The sequence below is a fragment of the Ophidiomyces ophidiicola genome, assembly GCF_022830035.1.
Source record: "Ophidiomyces ophidiicola strain CBS 122913 chromosome Unknown scaffold_32, whole genome shotgun sequence".
Lineage (NCBI taxonomy): Eukaryota > Fungi > Ascomycota > Eurotiomycetes > Onygenales > Onygenaceae > Ophidiomyces > Ophidiomyces ophidiicola.
In genome coordinates, this window is record NW_026054672.1 from 22,717 (window position 1) to 45,445 (window position 22,729).

The window sequence follows — 22,729 nt, forward strand, 5'->3', positions numbered from 1 at the left end:
GCGTGATATCTTGTTCTGCTTCTGCCATATTGGTGGTTAGTTGCCAGCTGTGCTGCTGAGTGCAATATCACCCTGGGAACTCTAAGCCTCTGCTATATCGCTGCTCCCCTTATCCTACCTGTTTCCCCGGGGATGCTCTCCTAAGCCAGGCCCAACTGCCAGCTTCGACCTCCCTCCCTCCCTTCTTTCCCCGCGCGCCTCGGCCTCGCCCCAGACTTCTCCCCCCCTCCCGCTGGCGCCCCCTTTCAGCTCCGCGGCCACCTCCTCTGATCTCTTGCACTCTCCATCGGCTCTTTAGCGAGTCTCGTGCCCATCGCCCGCATTTATTGTCCTCAGCTCGTGTAATACTGATCCTCGCCCTATTCTATTCCTATATTTACTTTCCATTTTTTTTCCACTCTATTCTTTATTAACTCTTTTAATACCACTCAACGCGATGGGCGACGGCTGTAAGTCTGCACCTGATCCTGAACTACCTGTCCTCTCACCCGACTATGATGGAGCTGGAAATTACGGTATGTCAACATCCCCATATTGTTCCCGTAAACACCCTTCTTGAACTGTGGTGAATCCAAATTCGACTTTGCACTGTCATTCACGCGACGCGATGTGCTGTGATCTCTTCTCATAACTGTCACAGGGAGCAATAAGAAAGAGGACAACTCAGTCGATCTAGAAAGTGGTCCTAGTCGTCCGCCGACTCCTCATGGCCCTGGTCTTCCTACAAACTTTGCTGAGGTCGTAAAGGGGATTTATCGAAGCAGCTACCCTCTACCAGATCACTTCGAATCCATCCAGAGTCTAAACCTGAAAACCATCATGTGAGTAGACCATATTTCCCTCCTACAAGGCGTCATTGCTTATTGGCTCCAGTACACTTGTCGATCAGGAGTACTCCCGACAGTTCAAGAAATTTGTCAAAGAAAACGGAATAAACACTCATGTAATTCCAATCTTGGCGAATAAAGACGCAAAAGTCTTTACTCCTCAGACCACGATTCTCGAAGTGCTCAAGATCCTTTTCAACCCTGACACTCACCCGGTCCTAGTCCACTGCAATAAAGGAAAGGTATTGTGTTTTTGAATTCGATGTCAGTTTGAGAGATCTTCTCTAATTCCTTTCCCAGCACCGAACCGGCTGTGTGATTGCTTGTTTTAGAAGAGCTCAAGGATGGTCTACTGCGGCAGCTGTGGCAGAATATGTTAGATATTCAACGCCCAAGACCCGTCTGCTAGACCGCAAATACATCGAGAGCTTCGAAGCCAACATCCTAGGTGAATTCGTGGGGCACCATGGAGTTCAGTATTGGGGTCGAGAGAAAAAAGCTACCCAAAAGCAATTGTGCAACGCAGTCGACGGCGATCGAAATTTTCTTGATGAAGGTGAGAAAACCCCAACTCCGAAATCTATTCTCCAGGAGCCGCCGATCTACCTTACGAATTGATTGCATTCACGCCCGGCCATGATGAGCATTCTTCAATATTCGGAGTTATCCCATTCAGACCTGGCTATGCTTTGAGAAGGCGTTTAAATTCAGGTTGGCCCTTTTCGGCGAATAGACTGTGTGTGGCAATGGGTCGCGGGTCTGCAGAGTGAATGGAACTTGCTTTCCAGGGGTGGTTCTTTGTCTTTTTAATTCTCGAAACGGAGTCAAATCGTGGAGGAGAAACGGGCGTTGGTGTTTCCACATCCATCCCCCTTGTCATGTTACGTTTCGTAATACGAGACGCCTGTCGATAATAATACCTAGACGACGGGCAGTTTAAACCATTCTTGACAAGTTACTCCCAGCTCGAATTGATGCCTGATGGGCATTGATTACCGTTTTTAATCATCTTCGGATGGGCGGTTCTTCTGGAGCTGCTAGGCCTGGACCAGTAGCAAGGGTATTAATGAGACTCACACGAGCTACAACGTGCAAAATGAGTATTGCTGTCATATGATAAGACACAATGCGAATTATCATGTTTTATACAGATTACTCTCGACTCTATGCTCATATCTCTTTTATTATGGTCTGGTCTAACCGAGAAACTAGGTCTAGACTCTATTCGAAAGGTGGTATTTAACGAGTGGCTCTAAAAGCCACAGGTGGTGGGAAAAAATGCCAGCATGATAGTCCGTAAATGGGAGAGCAAGGGATTATGCAAGATATTAGGTGAATAGATAAGCCGAAAGAAAGACACTTTTAAAGCTCAAAATGATTTCACCAAAGAAATCGGCCGAAATTCAAAGAAATGCTGTCTACCAGATCCAAAATCACGGTTTACCCAACGTCATTACGCCTTCAGGGCCAGGCATTAGTTACTCAACCCCCTCCTCAACTCTTGCTTCTGGGTCGCCGACTGTTTTGTGTCTCCGAAGTAAGTGAGAAATATACTGAGAGAGCCGTTCCGGTTTCTCTTTGTTTGTATTTGAAAGAGCAAGTGCACCATTGGCCAAGATGGCCTCGATGGAAAATCTTTTATTGTCCACAGTATTAGTAGGTGGCGGTGTGCCGCCTATTATGCTGTTGTTGTTGGTGGTGGTGGTGGTGGATGTTGGTTGATCACTAGCCTTATTGACCGGGGATTCCACCGTTGATGGATTGTCCGAGTGCCGGGGCCATATTATGACGCCTGGCAACACGTTGGTCATAATAGTGTTTATTTTTTCAAAGTAGATAGCAAGAAGCATCAAGGGGATAGTGATGGCAATTGATATACAAACTATCAAATTTGTTAGCTTTTTTCAAGATGAAAGCTGGCTGAGAACAAACTTGCATATCATTGGAAATATCCACGATGAATGATAGAAGAGATTTCCGTGGCCATCATGTGGAAAGGCTGATGTGTTCAGGGCAAACAGTGATGTGAGAAAGGACATTGGGGTCTTAGTAGCAATGTTAGATATAGCTTGTTAAATAGTATGAATGAAGAATGAGCACATACAAAGACAATTGTCACTATTGTAAACACCATAAGGGTTTTCCCTTGCTTTATTGACTGTTCACTTTGCTTCATAGATTGTTCACTTTGCTTCATAGCCTGTTCACTTTGCTCACTCGCCTCCATTGCTTCTGTGATGCCAATACTACTTTGCTCAAGGCTGAGAATATCAAGGACCTAAAAAATCATTAGTAGGTGTTAGCCTCAAAAAGTTCTTATGTACTCACAGATTTTTTGATGTTATCTGTCATTCCACACATTCTGTCAAGCTCTCGAAGAATATAATCAGGGCCATCTGTGTCGCTAGCCTTCAAAAAGCCTTTCGAGAGTAGACCATCCCATGCCAATTTTTGCTGAACTACCAGGGCTCGAAAAATGGTTAATTCATTACGAATACCCCTCACATCATGTAGAAGGCATGCTGCTGTACAGATTGCATCCCAATCTGAGACTTCTTGTTCATATCTTGGGCCTGTACCCTTGTTATCAATATGTTCATTTTTATTGCTAGTTTGGGGCCCGGAGCTGAACCCTTTGCTACCAACACATTCACTTTTTTTTTTTTCTTTCTGGGTGGTATTCTGGTCTTTTTCGCTTTTACCTCTTGTCGATGGCTTTAGTCCACTGGCCTTGTTCTTGCGAGCCTTCGCATCATTTAATTTATTTTCCATCTTGTTCTTAAATACATTTACTAGGTTATGTTCTTCCTTGCCCTACGTCGGTTAGAATTAGATGACATCAAAAGCTAACACCAGATATGTTTTGAAAGTACCAAGAGATCAACAAGAATAGAATCAGCATGGCTCCTCTCTGATATTTATTTTCTAGCAGTGTGGCTTTTTTATTAAAACACCCTGCTCGCCCGCTCCTCACCCTGCTCACCCACTACTCACCCGCTCCTCACCCATAAAGCAGCGGGGATTTGGGGCCAGTATGTCCCACGCAGATACAGAGTGGCTTAAGTACGGCTGAGCGGACGGGAAGCCCTGTATTCCACTTCCTGTGGTCGTATGTGCTATATCACTACTGAGTCTAGATGTTGTTCTTGACTATTGGTTAATGGGTGTTCAGCGTTGTTTTAGGGCGGTCGTTGGGCAGGGGACGAAGGCCGCAAAAAGAGTTGGTTCTGAAAGGCGTATGCTTATACTCTGTAGAGCCTGTGTTTACTTTTTCTTCAACATATTCTGTTCGTGCATTCAAGGAGAAAAGTGGCTTAATTAATTAGTATAAAAACATCATTTATAACAGGAAATCCAAGTGGGCTAGAAGAGCATCTCTTCGTTTGCAGCACCGGCGCCCGGAACATTGTCTATATTATCAACACCACTATATATATCTAGTATCATGTCACCAAGGTCCGTGTCATTATTTTCATTTTCGTCGTCATCTAAAATAGGATCGGAGTCGACCGATAGCTCCGAAATCATTGGTGAAGATGAAATTTTGGGCAAGCCATCTAACATTGGCGCCTCTATTCTATTATGGTCTAAATCTGAGCAGAATACATCATCCTGGTCATATTTTTCCTCGTCAAGCATGGGCGACGAACATAGAGTGGGTGAAGTGGGGGAAAACTTGTTGTTTTTGGCCCCTATCATTTCTTCTACCAATTTGCTTTCAAGCTCATCGAGCTCGTCTGCAAGGAAATCTTCACTGTCTGTACTGCAGTCGAAATCATCGTGTTCACCCATGTTGAGAATTGGGCAGTACGGCGCAGAAATGATGCCTTTTGTTTCAGACGGCAAAATAGCAGGCGTGGACTGTTTCTGAGAAGAAGTTGATAAGCTGCTATGAAGCTTTAATGGGCTGAGCTTTCGCATTGGAAAAGGTGATAATAGCTTTCGTTGCATCTTTGTCCACAACAGGTATTTGATGACTTTCCTTGTATTCGAGACTTTGTCAGACAGGTTATTTTCTTCGGCCCGCGGGGTCTCCTGGTGATTTTTCTCAAGTTCTGCAAATCTTGACTTGAGAGCCAAGGACGAAGTAGTTGAAAGAAGCGAGTGTATTCCCTTGGCAATTATAGGGATCAGAGCTGCTCGTTGGGATATACCCTATTGCGGTTTAGCTGAGGGCATCCAAACGGGTAGATAGACAATTTAACTTGCATGATCATAATCACTATTGAAGAGGGTTGAGGCGAGATTTTGGACGAGTGGTATATCATTCTTCTCCTCACTATCAAGATGCCTCTCTAGTCGAAATGGCTGGTGGCAGAGTAAAGTCCGGAGCCCATAGTCGAGCAAAGTTACATAAGTATCGGCAATTTCTACCCTCGGACGTTCATTAGATGGCTGCTCGTCATCCGGTCCGGTTATTTGGGAATCCTTTGAACTAAAACTTGACTTAAATTCTTGGCTAGAGAACGGGGAGTCATCGTCAAGTGAGACCCAATCCGCATCTAGACCAGAGAGTGCGCCGCCAGCAGACATGGACTCAAAGAACAGCTTATTACTGATACACGAAGGATCGATAGAGTGAAGCGAGTGTTGAAGCCCCCTTGCTGGAGGTTTTATGGCATTCACGTTTGCCATGGAAAAGTTGAAGCAAGCTTCAATTTCGCGCACGGTGACGACCTGCACCCCAGCAGGAGGCAGAACATGGGTATAGGCTGCTGATAAGAAGGGGTTCGCATTCCGCTTACCATAGCTCTCTACGTAAGAGAGTTGATTGTAATTCTGCTGTAGAGGGATAGAAATGCAAACTCGCTGAAGATTTGTACCATCAGAAACGACCGTACACCCTTCCAGCAATACGGACAAGCAAAGATCGGACCACAGCTACAATAGGTTAGTATGGAGAGATATGAACCTTCGGCAAAAGCTAGACCTTGCCTTTGCTGAACACAACAAATGGCTGATGGTATTTAAGATGTGTAGAGCAAACAGCGCATCCTCAGAACAGTCCTGGATCTGGATATCAAGCTTAAACAATAGTGCCGAACTCAAGCGAAGCCATATATCGTCGACATTTAGTACGCCTAAACTTGGCTGCTGGGGTGCCAGAGCAGAGTTCGGAGGGCAAGAAATCCGAGCAGAACCGGATACCTCGAGTCGAAGAGGGTTGTTATCATGAGTCTGAATATCAGAGTACACTTGGATGCAGTTTGAAGCCATGACTTGCACGTCATAATAAATTTCAGCTACCTGGACAGCGACGATAGAGCTGATGAACAGCAGCGAACAATAGTTAGTTAGTTGATCGCGAAGATCGTCAGACGTTAGATTGCCTATTCTGGAAAACAAGTTCATTGTATGCCAACATTGCACACAATGCCTTTCTTCTTCATTATCACCAGCATCAAAGGCAACTCAGCTTTTCTGGGACGTGCGCTTTCGAGCTAGTTTGTCGCCTGTACTTCTCCTTATGGCTTGAAAAGGAGGTAAATTGCTGGAATCTTGCTTGCGTGCAAGCTTTCGGATCACGTGGGAGTCTCGGCCAAGCCACAGGAGACTTTCGAATTGCAGCAATGACACGAAGATGCTCCCAGGGGGACCTGATCCGGCATGTCTACGCGGTTCTCTCAGTGCGAGGATGAACGATACATGTAGCTATGCCCAAAGGCACCGACAGATTCGATGTCCGCAAGACTGAGACGCCCCGGCATGGCGAGGAAGAAGCGCATCTGCTTTCTCACTTCGTCGACGATGACGAGCTGAATGACCAACCTCAACCTTCACGACCCATATCAAGCTCCAACTCTCCCTCCCGATGCCCTTCTGCACTCGCTCTTCCGATTTTGAACAATGGCCAGCCCCGCAACCCCCGTACGCCTAACCGCGTTCGATTCGACCTTGGAGACGGTGCAGAGGAAACTCCTGGACGTGATTCTTCCTCACATGCCCGAGATCAATCATGGCTCAACGAAGAAGACTATTTGGACGATGATACTGGCCGGTCGAGACGAAGTAGTACGGGGCAGTTGGCTCCGCTGCTTACAGATATCGAGGCACCTAGTGTGACTCTTGCAACCTCCGACTTGCCCATATTTCCTGAAGAACACCTGGAGAGTGCGAGACCGAAAAGCAATCTTCGAAATGCATTTATGAATATGGCGAATAGTATAATAGGAGCGGGAATCATTGGACAGCCGTATGCTTTCCGTCAGGCCGGGATGTTAACCGGTCTTTTACTTCTACTGTCCTTAACGGTCACTGTTGACTGGACTATTCGCTTGATCGTTGTTAATTCGAAACTAAGCGGGGCCGATTCCTTCCAAGCAACTGTTGAATTTTGTTTTGGCAGACCTGGGTTAATAGCAATATCGATAGCACAATGGGCGTTTGCATTTGGTGGGATGATTGCATTCTGTATCATTGTCGGCGACACCATACCGCCAGTCTTGTCAGCTCTCTTCCCTTCATTGAACGAGTTGCCGGTTTTATGGCTACTCACCAATCGACGTGCGGTTATTATCCTATTCGTTCTTGGAATATCATATCCTTTATCATTGTATAGAGACATTGCAAAGGTATGGGCCTTCCCCCCCGTTCAAATGGTTTGTGCTAAGATCCTTAGCTTGCGAAAGCTTCGACCTTCGCCCTAATAAGCATGCTTGTGATTGTGTTTGCCGTCATCACACAAGGTCCAAGAGTCCCATCAGACCTTAAAGGTGAAATCCAAGGCTCACTTCTGATCAACTCTGGGTTTTTCCAGGCTGTTGGAGTTATATCTTTTGGTGAGATTAACATACCTATCTTAAGCCTTCATTATACTAATTGGATATCGTAGCTTTTGTCTGCCGTATGTACACAGTAGTATTGCTATCTATTACGTCTTTACTCACCTTCTACCAGATCATAACAGCCTCCTGATATACGGATCTCTAAAGAAGCCTACTCTGGATCGATTTGCCCTTGTAACTCATTATTCCACTGGCATTTCGATGGTCATGTGCGTGATCATGGCATCCGCAGGCTATCTTACTTTTGGTGATAGGACAAAGGGCAACGTTTTGAATAACTTTCCAGCCGACAATGTATTAGTAAATATTGCACGACTGTATGCCTCTTTTCCTATCGCACTGTTTTTATTTGCTAATGGCATATGACTATAGCTGCTTTGGTCTTAATATGTTGGCAACACTCCCTCTCGAGGCATTCGTTTGCCGATCTGTCATGACTACTTTTTACTTTCCAGACGAGCCTTACGACTTAAGCCGCCATCTCATCTTTACGACCTCACTGGTTGTCACGTCTGTTGTGATGGCTTTGATCACTTGTGACCTCGGCTCTGTCCTCGAACTTATCGGAGCAACAAGTGCATGCGTTCTAGCGTACATACTTCCACCACTTTGTTTCATCAAATTAAGCGGGCAGAGCTGGAAATCCAAAATTCCGGCAGTTTTATGCATTATCTTTGGCTCTTTGGTCATGTCCATCAGTGTCTTGCAGGCGTCGATTAAAATGATTAAACGTAAGTTTCTGCTCTTTTAGCGTGCTCGCTTGAGCGACATGTTTCTGTGCTCAAGGATGCTGACCTGCTCTTTACCACCAATAGATGAAGGCGGCCCAATGACATGTTCAAATTAAACCGCCCCAACCCATTTGTGCATACCCTCTTCTTCTCCAGCATGTCTTAGATATTATATAGATGTATTTATTTTTCCCATTACTCCAGCCCAGGCCTAGACATACTCGGAGAGTTAGCTCATAACCGCGCATGAATTCTCCCCGTGAATCCTTTCTCTCACAAGTCCAACCTTGTGCGCCCCGGCATTAAGCTTGAAGAATATGGTTTTGATTCTATATTCTTAACATCTTTTCCCAGCTATTCTTGACATTTGAAGGTGAAACACATATGCGTCCTAGGTGAAGACCTCTTGACTGTTCATCTTTGATATAAATTTGACTCTACTTGAGCGGAGTCAAAACCTAGAAATATCGTATATGCCTGCATATACGTGCCACATTATGTAAAAAAAAAAATTTTGACAGTCGATATCCTAGGGATGCTGTTCATCTTTTGGTCCCGGTAAGCCGCAGATCCAAAGTGGAAAGGGAACCTGCATCGAGCAATGGCTTTGTTTCGACTTTTCCCTCTTAAACCCCTTCACACCCTGTGATTGTGAAGCTGCAAGCAACAACGTGATGGGGCTGGTGGGTGATTCCACTAGCACTCACCGAAAGTGGTTGCTTGGTTAACTATGTGTATTTTGATATTCTCACTTCTCTTAACTGTTTTAGGCCGTCACGTTCTCCATCAACAGCAACCTTCAACTGAATTAGCCTCTTTCTTTTTCTCTTTCTTCCCCTTTCTCAACCACCATTCGAAGCCCGCTTTCTAATCAGTCTTTATCTTTCTGAATTGATCTCTCTCTTCCCTTTACCAGACCTTTTTCTTTAGACCTAGACCTTTGAGCATCAAACTTTTCCAACTCCACCAAGCCATCGCTACGAATCTCCCGCAAAACTCCCTACCCAAAAGGTACTGAGCAATATTATAAGAAGCTTCTGCAAGTGTCTTGACCTTTCAATTTGATATTATTTTGAGGGTTGCCCTCCATCCAAATAAGATCCCCTCTCTTACCCTTTGCTAGTCACTCTCTGGCACTCCTTGTTACAAGTGCGTTCTTAACAAATGTGCTAATTCTACCTCTTACTGCGTAACTGATACATCTGACAGAGATTTTGTCTGCTTCTCGTTTCAGTTCTTAACCAATTTTGAGTTGCCTTTGGCTTTTACATTTTCCCTCTCAGTTCTACTGTCAGTTCATTTCCTTAGACGCGTTTCAATCTGTGCAGACCCTCTTATGTTTCTCTCATTTTCACCTCATCTGAATATGTTTGGTCTGTAATCCTCCCCTGAGCCTTTTGGTTTTGGTTCTTATTGGTTTTTGCCCTAAACTTCCATTCTCTCTCATCTCAAAGGTTTTTTGTTTATTTTGTTAATCAAACATACTCTAATAAAAGGCGCCGTAGCCAAAATACTTGATCGCCATTCCACTCGAAGATGGCGGAAAATCATTCCACACACCGTCTTTCTCGTCTCCAGGTTCTCCAAATGGTATGTGTCTGTATTCCTATATTTCAAATTGATACAATGTTGATATACGTCCTTCATAGGAGGACCTCGGCCTTGCAAGACGGGATTATATCTCAACGAGAGAGGCAGGTCGAAAACCCATTGTTTCTCTGGACCATTTGGAAGCATGTAGGGCCTCGAATAAAGAGGGAACGCAATCCCATCGGCTTGCCATAGAGAACAAGGATAAACTGAAGGCTTGGAAAGGTAACTAGACTATATTGCCAGATATAAATTTTCGACTAATCGTCTATCACAGAAGCCTGGAAAACTTTAGGAGATGCAACAGAAGGAGAAGACTTGGCTCCAATACTTGAAGGCCAAAGCCACCGCTACAACTTGATCGAATCGATTAAGGCAAACGGTGGGCAGAAATATGACGAAGAAATAGACACATCTGTGCATCCACGCGGCAGGCGCGCCCTGGGAGCTCCTGGTAGTCGTGCCCGAGGTGGCGGCGTTATTGGCACTCGTGGGCGCCAATCAGCCTCGTACGTGGATACTATCTAAGAAGGAGCCTTCTCTCTACTAACACCAGGCTGCTTCATGATCAGGACCACTGACCGGGGTAAAATTGCACCTAGTGCCTCTAGACGTCCATTGGATCCTGCGAAAAATATCAATAATCCACAATCTCCTCCGAGGCGTGGATCAAAACGCGGCGCTCAGATACATAGGCCCCCTCGGCCGGTGACGATGAGACCTCGAGTGCCTATCGTGTCACCTTTGTAAGTAATGGCCGTTTTCTTTTGTTTCCTAGCAACACTGACATCCGAAAAAGAAGCATGAGAAAGCAAAATATAATTTTAGCAGACTCCACTTCTTTTATGGCTGCCGTTTCGAATCTTCAGACTGTGCGCACTGCTTTAAAGCCACTCATTACCCCTGAGAAGCATGCAGACACTTCAGTTAATACAAGACTGGAAGAAATCATAGATAATAACAATGCTAACCACAGCGTTAGCCCTATTGAAGTCGCTGCAAACGAGTTGGAAGCAGAATTTGTTGATGCCGTGGAGATCCCAACGACACCAGGAAAAACGGCGATTCCGCCGCCTCAAAATACAACACCAGAGCCCCAAACTTTGGTTCCACTTGAAGTATTTGGGAGTCCTTCTGCTGAAGTTGAGAGCCAGACTAACTCTCGACAACGAAAGGTTGATAATGGTTTTAGCAGCAGCCTTCCACAACCGAACCTCTACCTACGTCGCAATTTTCGGCCTGCATCAGCCAAACAGGCAGAGCAATGCAGCGAATCGACGGTTACCTCAAGCCCGCTTTCTTTAGAATCCAAGAACACGAAAGTTGTCAGCGTCAATACATTACGTGCGTCTAGTCTTTCTCCTGATAGCAGAGCTTTGAGCGAATCAGAGACATTCACTAGTCCGGAGACTTTCGCAGATGTAGCTGAGGTAAATGTGGCGGGTGAAATGTCGAAGATGCAGCAGGAGTTGGAGGAGTTGAAGGATATGCTCTCGGGAACAGTGGCACTTGCACCCTCGATCGTCAGGGTCTTAGAGAGTCGTAAGAAGGACCTCGAAGAGACGATTTTTTTAAAGTCAACTCGCCCCTGCGCACCAGCAGATACTCCTCAATCTAAGAAAAATGTTGAACATGCCAGCAGCGGGTTTGATAAGTCTATTTCTATTTTGGCACCAAAAGATGACCCTGCACAGATGGGCCTGGCCATCAAGTCTCACCCAGAAGACATAACTTCTGCAATTCAATCAAAAATTCCTTACCAGCATGACGATCTTAATGGCAATGAACCCGAGCCGAGCCTGTCTGGAGAATTCCGGAAACCACCCGTTCCCAATGACGGGGGCAATATCATTGGTAACCATCTCCTCCCCGGCCGAACTCGCTTGTTCGAGCCCATGTCTCCTCCCTTAATCTCTGAAAGGCCAAATAAGGGGAAGGCTGTGGTTAAAGATGAAAAGGCCAAGGTGAACAATTCCTCTAAATTAGCGAGTTCAAACCCTCCCGGTTCAACAGCCGTGGCAGCTCGCACGACTGAACCAGCTCCACCCCCGCAATATGGCTCTCAACTGCAGATGCGCGAGACACCTTTTATTCCCCAGACCGCAGCTGCCATGCAGTATGGTGGCCAGTCTTCTCAAACTAGTCCTTCTCGCTCCTCTAGGCAACATGTCCCCGCTCGCGTTCCTGAGCCCGCGCCGCCTCGCATTAGAGGCCGCGGTGCTCATCGTGAACAATGCACCGATTCCTCCAATGAAGGTCGTTTAACACCACCATATCACCCAACTCGAGTTCCCACTCCGATGCCTTCTTCTCATTCCCGTTTGTCCCAGTCGGAAATTAACATAAAGAAACCTGAACCTGTGCAAGCTCAGCTACCTCCTGGCCCACGAAGTAATATCTCAGCGCCAAGTTGCACTGATAATGGAAGCCGCCCACAGACAGAAAGAAAGAAAAAGCAGCCAGAAGGCCTTGGGGCTTCGCGATGGGCATCAGAAGACGACAAACAAGAGCCCAAGAAAGCAGCCTCTTCTGGTCTGGCGGCGTCTAGATGGGCGCACTAACTTACACATGGCGTTGGATCGAGCGTGTTGCGCTTCGGTAGGGTTTTTTCAATTCGAAACTCATAAAGAGCATTCGTCCAGGTCGGTTTTCGAACTCTTTAAGGCGCTGATTACCAATTTTTCTTGTTTCTACTTGCTTTGAAATTTACACTTCCCTATTATGCCTGTTTACTTAATAACTAATTATCTCTTGGAGACGGCAATGGCATACCCCTCAGGTACCCTACAGACAAGGAACTCAACTTCCCTTTTATTGCCTCATATGCCTTGATATCGCTGGCCAAAAAGTTACCCAGCGCATAATCCGTTTATCCAAGCATAGTTTTCTCAAATACAAGTCTCGTGCTTAGGTCTTGTTTGCCTAGCTTCTTCTAATATCAAAATATGATTTACAATTTCGTTAGAATTTCACCCTTCATAGCTTCCTCAACGCCATAACCCTTACCTTTCCAGTAAAACATGCAGCTACACATATTTACATGCATAAAATACAAGCAAGGTACCGAATAATCCCCAGAGCACAAACGGTCTCCCAGGTCGTAGTAGAAAAACAGGAGATGTACTGTCATGGTGAATGTCGCTAAGAATAAGCTTATAAAGTGCGCATTTGGCGCAGAAAATAAATAATAGTCGGAAATTCAGTTGCTTCTCACACCCTGTCGTTGCTGGTTTTCCCCGGTAGGAACGGAAGCGGAACCGACCTTAGGCTTCTTTGTAGCATCGGCATTTTCAGGAGCGGGGGATATATTCGTCATGTCCGACAGGGGCGGCCTTTTGCCATTCATATTATGGTGTACGTTGGTATTTGGGTTTGAAGGTGCCGGGGGGTTGTTTGGGGCAACTGTCATGCTTCTCCGGGTGGGCGGTCGATACGAGGTTGTTAAAGGAGGCCTAGCAGGAGTTGGATAATTACTAGGTGCTGGCCTTTTGTTTGCCTCGGGATTTGGCCTAAGGGGTGTAGTTTGACTGCCGGAAGGAGCATTGTTAATGCTTGTTTTGTGAAGTACCTGGCTGGAGGATGGCGGTATGTTTTGGAACGTTTTTCGAGTAACTGGTGCCGATTTGGCGTGATCGACACTATGAGTCTTTCGAATCGATGGGCTGTCAAACTTGGGATCAAAAGTGGGCGCTCCCTTTCCTGGGTCGACTTTGTAGGCAGCATGCGCAGAATACCAAACCCCGGGCTCTACGACAGAGTTCTCTTGGTTATCTGCATCTAGAGACGATGACTTCGACGGAGATGCATTTCCTCTGCTGTCGGTGCCCGGCTCGATGGCTGCCTTCATTTGATCACAGGGTAAAGGAGGAGGGAAATCTTGGCTTCCTTGCATAGGCCTGGCTGGTACAATTTGTGACCGCGTTACTGCTTGAGGCTTGGGGGTCGTATACTGATTTTGGGGAGGCCTTGTTATACGATCCGCAGGGACTGGGAGAGCTGGTTTTGATTGAGAAAATGGGGGGTTTGCTGTATAAGGCTGCTGGGGAGGTTTTGATGGCGTGACCATATGACTCGGAATCGCGTGTGGCGGCCCTCCGGCAGCATAGCCTTGTCTTTGCACGTCGGATGACTGGCGTTTGTTGTTTTGGATTTGAGCAGCGGGTTCTTCCTCCAAAACTACTTCATCGGGGTGAGTAAGATCGTGTTCTCCGAAATCTGCTTCGTCGAACGCATCGCCTAGACTATCTTTAGAAATATTTATGTGGTTTGTGAGAAGCAACTCACTTCCGAAATCATTATAAAGGTCCATAGAGAGGGGTTCATTGGGTGGTTTTTTGGAGATATTGGGTACGTTTGATTGAAACGGGATATTAGGGACAGGTTCGGCCTTGGGAACAAGCGGGGCAACAACGGGTTCTTGTTTGATAGGTACAAAATCCCCATGACGGTGTAATTCTTGGATATCCCATTTGGCCTGATACCTTCATTAGCAAAAGTTGAGCGCCACACAAGTCCAATGGTCATGTCATACCGGAATAGCTTTGACTTTGGTGACCTTTGCCAGGTAGTCTTTATCATATATGCAATTCCCCAGAACGTTACCAAAATTACGTAAAGCTCTTTTCAAAGCATCTGTAGTTCCTTCTTTCTTAGCTTTCTCAAATGCAGCAGCCTTTCCTTTCGCATTTTCGATGTGACCATATCCGATGTCCTATTGTCATAGGAACAAACGTCAGCACTTGATGTACCAGAGCCGTAAGTCAAACCAACTTCATGATATGCTCCATTCTTCAGTGTCACTCTCATGACAACTGACAATCCTAAGGACACTTTGCCCGTGTTCGGATTTTCATCGACCTAACAAGAATCCCTTAAATCAGCATATTTCCCATCCCATCTATAGAGGTTTCCCGCGTAATTTCAACTCACAAAATCGATCGAAACATTCTGAATCGAACTTGACCAGCCGCTAAACCCGAAGACCTCATTTGCTAGATTAATGCATTTATCTGCTGCTAAGTAGTGTACCTTTTGTCCACCAGGACCCGCCCGTGAGGATATATATTCGGGGCCTAATTGCTTGTCAAGGCGGCTCTGTAGCGATGCAATCTCCTGTGCGGTATACACGTTCATGCGTTGAGGGGTATTTTCAAATGGGTTGGAAGCACTTATATTCGCCGAATAGGACTTGTGTTGGTCCCCTGGCCTAATATCGATGCAAGATCAAGGTCCTTAGTGGGATAGCGTTGCATAGGGAACAGTCATTCAAACTTACGCTGGCATTGCGAAAAGGCTTAGCAGAACATGTGGACGCGTAATACCATCTAGATATCAGAAAACAACTCGGCACAGAGAATTAGATGCCAGTGGCGTCACTGGACTTGAAGATCGAATTAGTCTTTTGATATCTCCGAATCGGGCAACCAAGACGCGTCCAACGCGTTGAAGAATCGCGACACGTGACTGTCACCTTGGCTTTCTATTTATAGTTAAGCGGCATCGAGCTGTTCCATGAAATCAAATCTAATCTGTACTACGACAAATTATTGTCAATTCTGCGCTGATTCAACTTATTCTCACCCTATCAACTCCATTCTACAGGTGTAGTTATCCATGGTGACACCCCCGTCTTCGCCAACAAATGCAAAAATGGCTCAACCAACGCGCTCTAATTTACAATTAAGCTGGCACTGGGGACCAAACCAAGCTCCTTCAACGTTTCTCCAAAGTATCCACTATCAAAAATTTTTTTAGGGAAAGTTTGAGTGAAGCTCTGGACGTTCAGGCCATTCTCCTGATTGAGGTAGGTGGCTACTTCAAAGAGCGTTGTCTCAACAGGGAAGGCCTTCATCACATTTCCAGATGCTGTCTGAAGTCGCAATCTAGTTTCTGTGTATGACGATGCGGCTTTGGGAGCAGCTGGGGCGGCGGCCGGAATAGGAACTGAAGCCGCCGTAGACCGACCTTCTCGCTCCGCCTTTTCCTTTTCTGCTTTGGCTTTTCTTTCCGCCTTGTCTGCCTCTATTTTAGCTCTGATTCTTGCTTTGGCATCTATTTCCTCCTGTTTCTCGCGACGCTTTTTGGCTGCTTCCTTTAGTTGTTCCTTTTTCTGTAACTCCTCTTTAATGTCCTGAGACTCCTTCGTGTTTTTCCGCCGTATTTCCTGTAAATATATGGAATTAGACCCAAAACTTCAGGCACAAATCATTATTCAATTAATTTCAAACCTCGTTTCTTTTTTTATCGGCTTTGTCCTGCTCGGATACCTTCGCACGCTTTTCAGCCAGTCGCTCTCGAAGTTCCGTGAGCTTCGCAGCCTTCTCTGCTTCCGTCAAGGGGGCAAGTTCCTCCGTGGACTCCGAGAAATCAACATGCTCTGTTTTTGAGGCGTGATATTCGGCCTGCGCTTGGCTACGGAATCTTTTACCGCAATCGTTACAAACCAAGCTCCTCGCTTCCTCGCCCGGCTTTAGAGGTTCCCCTCCATCATCTTGGTCTTGGGCGACTGCCGACTGTATTTCTTCGAGCGATTTGTCTTGGTTGGTCTCGAGCCATTCAAGTGCGCCTTGAACTATTAAATAGACATGTTAGGAAGTTTCCTCGCTGGATATATGTTTGAAGTAGCTTCATACGTCCGCCACTTTGTGAAACTGCAATCTTCGCTCTGTCTGGGTCAAAGCCCATGTCAACGAGCTGTTCTAGATCGGTTGGCATCTCTAAATATATAAGTGGTAGCTAACAAAATCAGATAATAAGCTGGAATAGAACTAATAAAGTGTGTAAGTAAATCAAGGAGTGGTGTCATGCATAGTTATGTAGCTTAGGGAAGAATGTGGGATGCGCCCAGGCAGTGCGGGGGGGGGGGGTTGGTTCCGAGCGGCAGCCTATTTAACTACGCGCCTGCGGCGCCGCTCGCAAACTGGAGGGCAAACAGGTAGCCTAATTAACTATGTACGGAGTACTATGTCTTATAACTACATCTACTCTACACTTATCTGACGCATACAAGATTTCTTAATTTTACTCTAAGCCAATATTTTTGATCAATCAAATGGAAACGCAGCAAATTGCTCTAGCATGTTACAGTTGATTCAAGCCTTAAACTAGGTACGCGGGCGATCAGCTATTGAAGGCCCTTTGGCAAATGTGACCAGAGCGTAACAAAGCCGTTCCCAATACTTATAAGGAGAGACGGCAGAAACTGAGTCCAAGCTTTGACGTCATCATGAGGACCTGAGACGAGTGCTGGGCTCTTCTAGCTTTCAACATGGCCTCGCGGCTAGGCCCTGTTGTGCCCTAAGGACATTGGTGGAGTTTTTTGAAATCTCTCTACTCCGAATGTCGTATGAAAGGCAAGAGAGCATGAAGTCCTGTTTATGGTGAATTTCCTGGGGATATATATATCAATACTTGTATGAAATAGTGAAATCCATGTACTTATGCTGGGATGATGGAACAGGTTGCTTTCACAGCCAAAACTTGAAAGGAAATGTGTTAACAACACCAGTCAGTATCTTAAGTAGAAGACAAATTGTTGTGTCTATGGACTGAAATGCTTCAGCGGGGTGTGCTGTATTGTACATAGAGAGTGCATAAGCATGCAAGGCATGTACTTCTTTTACCAATAGAGGGATGAAGATAGTTGTAATTTCTGCCGGGGGTGGAACTCTATAATATGGGGGCATATTCGACTAATAGCTGCCTGATCCATGGTATGTACGAACAGACGACTGAGCTGTCTCTGTGAACGTGAGGATATGCAAATGCACAGCAAGCTGGTCGGGCCGTATTCCTGATAAAATCAGCTGTTTCATTTGGTTAATCAGGCTCGAGGAGTCCACGAGAACCTAGCGCTGCTAGGACGTCACTAGGAGTCTGGGTGTCCGCCGTTTCCGATGCCAGTCGTGGAGCCGGTGAGGTGGCTTGGACGGTCACGTGCCTGTCCAGCTTTGCCGGCGGATTAACGTTGCCAGCTATCGTTCCAGGTAATCACCCGACGAGACCAGGCAATGCGCATCTCAACTCAAGCACCCACCATTCACAACAAGGTCTACTAGCATACTCGCCTCCTGATCTCTTCTTTTCTCCGAATAATGTCTGTCGAAATCGAGCCCGCCGAATTGGGCTTTCAGCGTAAGAGCCTCCCCCTCTCAACGCCCCAAGGCACCTACTAACAATCGTTTGACGCTTTAGGCCCTTTTGACCAGGAAGTCAGTCAGATATTACATTTGCGCAATCCAAATTCCGATCCAGTTGCGTTCAAGGTACCGTTGCTTTCCCTTCTTCTACGTTGTGAATAGACAACTAAATGCACCTCTTCCTAATAACAGGTAAAAACCACTGCACCACGAAGGTACTGCAGACCGCTTAAGCCACTTCCAGGAGCCCAGAAGTGCGCTAACATTTTCTTAGATACTGTGTTCGTCCAAATTCTGGCCGCATTGAGCCTGGCAAGCATATCGAAGTTCAAGGTATTTTCTTTCTGATCCGTAGTGCGATTCGTCGCTAATTTGACTATCAAACACAGTTCTCCTTCAGGCAATGAAAGATGAACCGCCGCTCGATACAAAATGTAGAGATAAGTTTCTTGTCCAATCCGTCGCTGTTTCCGCGGATAAGGAATTCTCCAACGTAACCGCTATTGTGAGTAATGACCTACAACCTTTTTATTGGGACTGAAGCATCAATGGGACCGGATTACTGACACAATCCTAGTGGCACGATGTTGAACAGTCGGCCAAAAATACCATCCAAGAGCGAAAGATTCGTGTCAATTACCTAGCTCCGGCTGATGCCCCCTCAACGAATGGAGCTGTATGTTCTTGAGAATCTTCCCTACTTGTGTATTCTCCAAACTCACGTCTCTTTTCTCCTAGCCCGCTGAAGATGATGCAAGCGCTTTACACGCATCTCCAGCAAACCCGAAGTTTGAAACCCCGTCGGTTCCCACCCGAGCTGCCCCCGTTGGTGCAGCCGCTGTGATTGCCGAGCCGCCAATCCCACCTCCGAATCTTAAATCAGAGCCGCAAGAACCCGACTCTGCGTCCGCCTCGCAAGATACGAAAAAGGTGCGGCAGAGAGTAACCTTTTCATCTGCCGGTGAAGATGTCGAATCTCAACTTGAAGATGCCCGGGCTCAGATTCAAGCCTTAAAGCAGCAGGTGGCCGACAGCGAGCTTCGGCAACGAAAAGCCGCCCCAAAACAAAATCCTTCGGAAATGGCTACCTTGCAACAACAATCACATCCGTCTGGAGGTGTTCCTGTTCAGATGGTTGCCGGTCTTTGCCTACTTAGTTTCCTATTGGCATACTTCTTCTTTTAGACCAACCCTGTGTTTATTTTCTTGATACGCTGACCAATGCCCTTTGAACACATCATAAGGCATCCTACAGTGTTTGTGAGATTATGCGTTGCCCGCGACTGCTTCTTTTTCACATGCAAGCCTCAATTCGATATCTTCTATGCTACTTTCACGGCTGTGCTACCCCGTATAACTCATCGACTGGAGGCCTCTCATATTTCCTACTTCAATCCTTTTTCCTTACTTTGATTCTCCTGTAGCGACTTGTCTCGACCCGGGGAGTTATGTTTTCTTCTGCCAAATCCAGTCATCCACCCCGGACTAGTGTTGATATTAAGCGCATGCTGCCCTGATACATACTGTAACTTATTCTGTTAAATTCTCTCGTTTTTCCACCTGAACTTCCCGATAATTCTTTGTCCCACAGCTTGTCCGGTCTATTTCTCTTTCTCAGTAATTTTTCTTTTTTTTTCTCTCTCTCTCTCAATGCGATATGAAACATGCGATATGGGAGTGGGTTCTTTAGTTGTCCTTATAATCTTCCTTTCACGTGCTCTTTTTTGCGCGGATGTCCTATGTGAAAGAGTAGAAAGGCAGTTGACTCGTCAAGGTAAATCTCTTCGTATCCTTTTCCTTGCATATTTTCCAGCAGGGAGTCCTATGAGAACTAGTGCTGCAAAGGTCGTTCTTTTATCAATTAGCTCCCATTTTATTACAGTTTTGAATAAGAAATAATGTACATAAGATATCAACAAGAACCCATTTTAGACTTGTGATACTAGATAAAGAGATGAAAGCGGTGGGTAGATTTCAGAAAACAGGCTGCAAATGCTATCTCAAACATAGCAATCGTTATTAAAATGCAGAGAATAGGAGATAAAAAAACGCCCCAGAACAACGCTCGAAAAGATGAAGAGGATGGATATCCAAGAGAAAAAAACAAATATCAAGATATCACTTGTTTCTATTTCCCACATCAATTCTGGATCTCGCTCTCCTTCCAGCCCTTCCCATCTTTTCCTCCGACCATTCTTCCTCCCTCAGCTCTCTTCACTCGGCACCAGAGGCCAACGTTTTTATCTAAGATGAACGTCCAAATCACCCACACCCAGCTGCGATGGCACGGTAGGGGTTCGTAAAACTCCTTCGCAATGTGGTGCAGTTTGTGCAATCTAGTCCAAGGAATAGCAGGGAAGTCGTGGTGTTCGTTGTGCAAGCCAACATTGTAGGTTAGGATGTTAAGAGGGCCGTAATATGAATATGTCTCTGGTGGAGTAAGAGATGCCAAGGGAGAAATGCAGGATTCTTTCTTTGCCTTTTTCTGTTCTTCAAGGGATTCTGTGCCCCCGCCAGTTTTTGAAAAGAAGTAGTGTTCTGCAATGAAGTGACCAGCACAAGGGTGTAGGGACCCGGCGAGAAATGAACTAAGAAGAAGATAGTAAATTGGTTGCACGGAAGAGCCACAGAGTTTGTAAAGGGCAAAGTCGAAAGCGAATTGGGCAATGATATTCAGGAAGTGAATGTCAGTAAAGGCGGGAGTATAAATGAACATGGGACGAATGGCGTAGAACAGGATTTGAAATGTGCAAAAAAATGCCTTTCCCAGAATCGAATCCAGGAAAACAGCTTCAAGGGCTGTTGGAAGATCTGTATCTAGAGATGCAACACCGAGAGATTTGTGGTGGGTGAGATGGTAAGGCTATAGATATTGGGAGGAATGTTAGCTAGGTTTGATCCCAAGTGATAGGGAAGGGAGACGCACTCTAAATGCAGCACTATATGGCAATCCGATAGGAAAGTTTGCAAAGATTGCCAATAGCCGGTTCCCCAAAGGGGATTTGAAGGCTAGGTTATGAGAGATTTCGTGAATTGCTAGGAACAAGTTTTGATTCGAAGTAGCCCCAATCACATAGGCGGTCAGGAGAAAGGGCCATGATAGTATCGGGGTATTTCGTAGAAGATAAGCGCAGGCAACTTGTAGAGAAACGACGCCGAGGACGACATATTTCGTTAATGGTTCAATGCCGCATAGCTTAAGGACCTACATTTAACGCAATGGTATTAACGAAAAAGGCCTGCTGAGCAGCAGTACTCTCCAATCTAACCTCTGGATGTGCTTTAATAATCGCCTGCCTTCTTGACTTATGTGGCTCTTCCGTGTATGTCCAAAAGAAGTGATCTTCCACGGAGGAACTGGAAGGTGGCGGAGGAACGCGGCCGGAAAGGGAGGTAGTTTTAGGGGGCGGAGACTGAACAGAGGTTGTCTTTACGATCGACGGCATGATTTGGACTGTACAGAATTGGCCCTAAAAACAAAATCAGGCCTTAGTAGAGGCGAAATGTGAAGTGCTGCATGGTCAATTCATCTGTGTTTTGGAGGATCTCGATTTGATATCGTTTTTAGTTCGCGGAGCGTCCAGCTTCCACGTGGGGCGAGATCCGATTACGTAACGTAGTTAACTAGCTCAAGGGCAGTGGCAATACGGAGTACGGAGTAAACTCCTTTACAAACAGCTGTTAAAGTCTATGATACAAGAATAGACGCTTGCCTGCTCATCTCCGAAACATAAGATTTTAAGCTACGTGAGCTTACCGGGCAATGTCCACTTCCGTTGTCCCCTCATCGAAGAAGCATCAAAGTACGGAGTATCATAAATTCGATCAAACAGACCCACAGAAGCCTTCGTGTTCCGGGTGCTGAACCTTTCACACTGCCCCTTTAGCCCGCAACTATTATGGTTAGAACGAAGTAAGTTATCCTGAGACATATTATTTAGTTCTGTAGAACAGACCATTATTTCTATAAGCACGGATTGTCTGCTCTTCGAGCCGCCATCCCTTTCAAGACCATGTCTCTCGCGTCAAGATCCACTTCACGAGATGATCCTCTGCGATATTCAATTTTCATCGACTTCACTCTCACGCAATGGGTGAATAGGCTTGCAGGACATACGCAGCTTGAATGCATATTCCCAAACCCATAAATTGATATTACAGTGTCTTTTGTGCACTCGCAACAAGCGATGTAAATAACCTGACCTTCCACCAGGTTCTGAGAGACCTGCCGTTGGTTCTCAATGTGCAAGACGCGAAGATAGTGGGATCCTGTCCACCCTACGCTGAAGCAACACTCACTAATTCTGGCCCGACTGGCTGCCTTCCCCCCAATCCAGAGAAGTAGATCGCCGGTATACCTGATTGCGAGCTACCTCTCCGAGATCCAGTAACGCTCACATTCTGACAGTTAATGACGTTTCTTGTCAGAAGAGGCCTGCGATTATGTGGTAGCTAACAACCACGTTTGGCACCAGTAATTACCAGGTAGAGCACCTATGGGAATTCCAACTTGAAAAGCATAGGTTTTGGTGTAAAATCAGAGAGGGTCTCAACTCTGTTGGCCGACTGAGCACTAGCCACGTGCAGTGGGTCCATAGTTGCCTACTCCGTGTAGCTCCCGTCTGCAGGTCCGCCCGGCGTCCAGCTACAATCCGCTA

The 22,729-nt window shown here is 46.0% G+C and overlaps 9 protein-coding genes across 9 annotated transcripts; 4 read left to right on the forward strand and 5 right to left on the reverse strand.

Moving 5' to 3' along the window:
• Nucleotides 1-436: 436 nt before the first annotated feature.
• Nucleotides 437-1,445, forward strand: SIW14 (tyrosine-protein phosphatase siw14; the record flags this gene model as incomplete). Its single annotated transcript, XM_049254808.1, has 4 exons — nt 437-515; nt 641-821; nt 874-1,069; nt 1,128-1,445. The coding sequence occupies 4 exons, from the start codon at nt 437-439 to the stop codon at nt 1,443-1,445; spliced, it is 774 nt and encodes a 257-aa protein (XP_049106148.1).
• A 1,286-nt stretch (nt 1,446-2,731) lies between these two features.
• LOZ57_005782 (uncharacterized protein) lies at nt 2,732-3,599 on the reverse strand (the record flags this gene model as incomplete). The annotated part of the gene is made up of 3 exons (XM_049254809.1): nt 2,732-2,872; nt 2,932-3,105; nt 3,156-3,599. 3 exons carry the CDS (start codon nt 3,597-3,599, stop codon nt 2,732-2,734), a joined length of 759 nt encoding a protein of 252 aa, XP_049106149.1.
• A 591-nt stretch (nt 3,600-4,190) lies between these two features.
• LOZ57_005783 (uncharacterized protein) lies at nt 4,191-6,044 on the reverse strand (the record flags this gene model as incomplete). The annotated part of the gene is made up of 4 exons (XM_049254810.1): nt 4,191-4,982; nt 5,181-5,609; nt 5,669-5,708; nt 5,758-6,044. 4 exons carry the CDS (start codon nt 6,042-6,044, stop codon nt 4,191-4,193), a joined length of 1,548 nt encoding a protein of 515 aa, XP_049106150.1.
• A 437-nt stretch (nt 6,045-6,481) lies between these two features.
• LOZ57_005784 (uncharacterized protein) lies at nt 6,482-8,459 on the forward strand (the record flags this gene model as incomplete). The annotated part of the gene is made up of 6 exons (XM_049254811.1): nt 6,482-7,399; nt 7,447-7,606; nt 7,660-7,671; nt 7,725-7,929; nt 7,985-8,343; nt 8,428-8,459. The coding sequence occupies 6 exons, from the start codon at nt 6,482-6,484 to the stop codon at nt 8,457-8,459; spliced, it is 1,686 nt and encodes a 561-aa protein (XP_049106151.1).
• A 1,420-nt stretch (nt 8,460-9,879) lies between these two features.
• LOZ57_005785 (uncharacterized protein) lies at nt 9,880-12,494 on the forward strand (the record flags this gene model as incomplete). The annotated part of the gene is made up of 5 exons (XM_049254812.1): nt 9,880-9,933; nt 9,993-10,158; nt 10,211-10,442; nt 10,506-10,679; nt 10,733-12,494. The coding sequence occupies 5 exons, from the start codon at nt 9,880-9,882 to the stop codon at nt 12,492-12,494; spliced, it is 2,388 nt and encodes a 795-aa protein (XP_049106152.1).
• A 638-nt stretch (nt 12,495-13,132) lies between these two features.
• On the reverse strand, nt 13,133-15,216 carry RAD52 (DNA repair protein rad52; the record flags this gene model as incomplete). The annotated part of the gene is made up of 5 exons (XM_049254813.1): nt 13,133-14,407; nt 14,465-14,644; nt 14,704-14,790; nt 14,863-15,139; nt 15,209-15,216. The coding sequence occupies 5 exons, from the start codon at nt 15,214-15,216 to the stop codon at nt 13,133-13,135; spliced, it is 1,827 nt and encodes a 608-aa protein (XP_049106153.1).
• A 385-nt stretch (nt 15,217-15,601) lies between these two features.
• Nucleotides 15,602-16,647, reverse strand: LOZ57_005787 (uncharacterized protein; the record flags this gene model as incomplete). The annotated part of the gene is made up of 3 exons (XM_049254814.1): nt 15,602-16,096; nt 16,161-16,504; nt 16,566-16,647. The coding sequence occupies 3 exons, from the start codon at nt 16,645-16,647 to the stop codon at nt 15,602-15,604; spliced, it is 921 nt and encodes a 306-aa protein (XP_049106154.1).
• Nucleotides 16,648-18,026: 1,379 nt separating this feature from the next.
• SCS2 (phosphatidylinositol-binding protein scs2) lies at nt 18,027-19,256 on the forward strand (the record flags this gene model as incomplete). Its single annotated transcript, XM_049254815.1, has 7 exons — nt 18,027-18,066; nt 18,127-18,197; nt 18,264-18,286; nt 18,346-18,404; nt 18,461-18,576; nt 18,649-18,747; nt 18,810-19,256. 7 exons carry the CDS (start codon nt 18,027-18,029, stop codon nt 19,254-19,256), a joined length of 855 nt encoding a protein of 284 aa, XP_049106155.1.
• Nucleotides 19,257-20,211: 955 nt separating this feature from the next.
• On the reverse strand, nt 20,212-21,517 carry DES1 (sphingolipid delta-4 desaturase; the record flags this gene model as incomplete). The annotated part of the gene is made up of 3 exons (XM_049254816.1): nt 20,212-20,934; nt 20,998-21,276; nt 21,341-21,517. 3 exons carry the CDS (start codon nt 21,515-21,517, stop codon nt 20,212-20,214), a joined length of 1,179 nt encoding a protein of 392 aa, XP_049106156.1.
• Between the last annotated feature and the right edge of the window lie 1,212 nt (nt 21,518-22,729).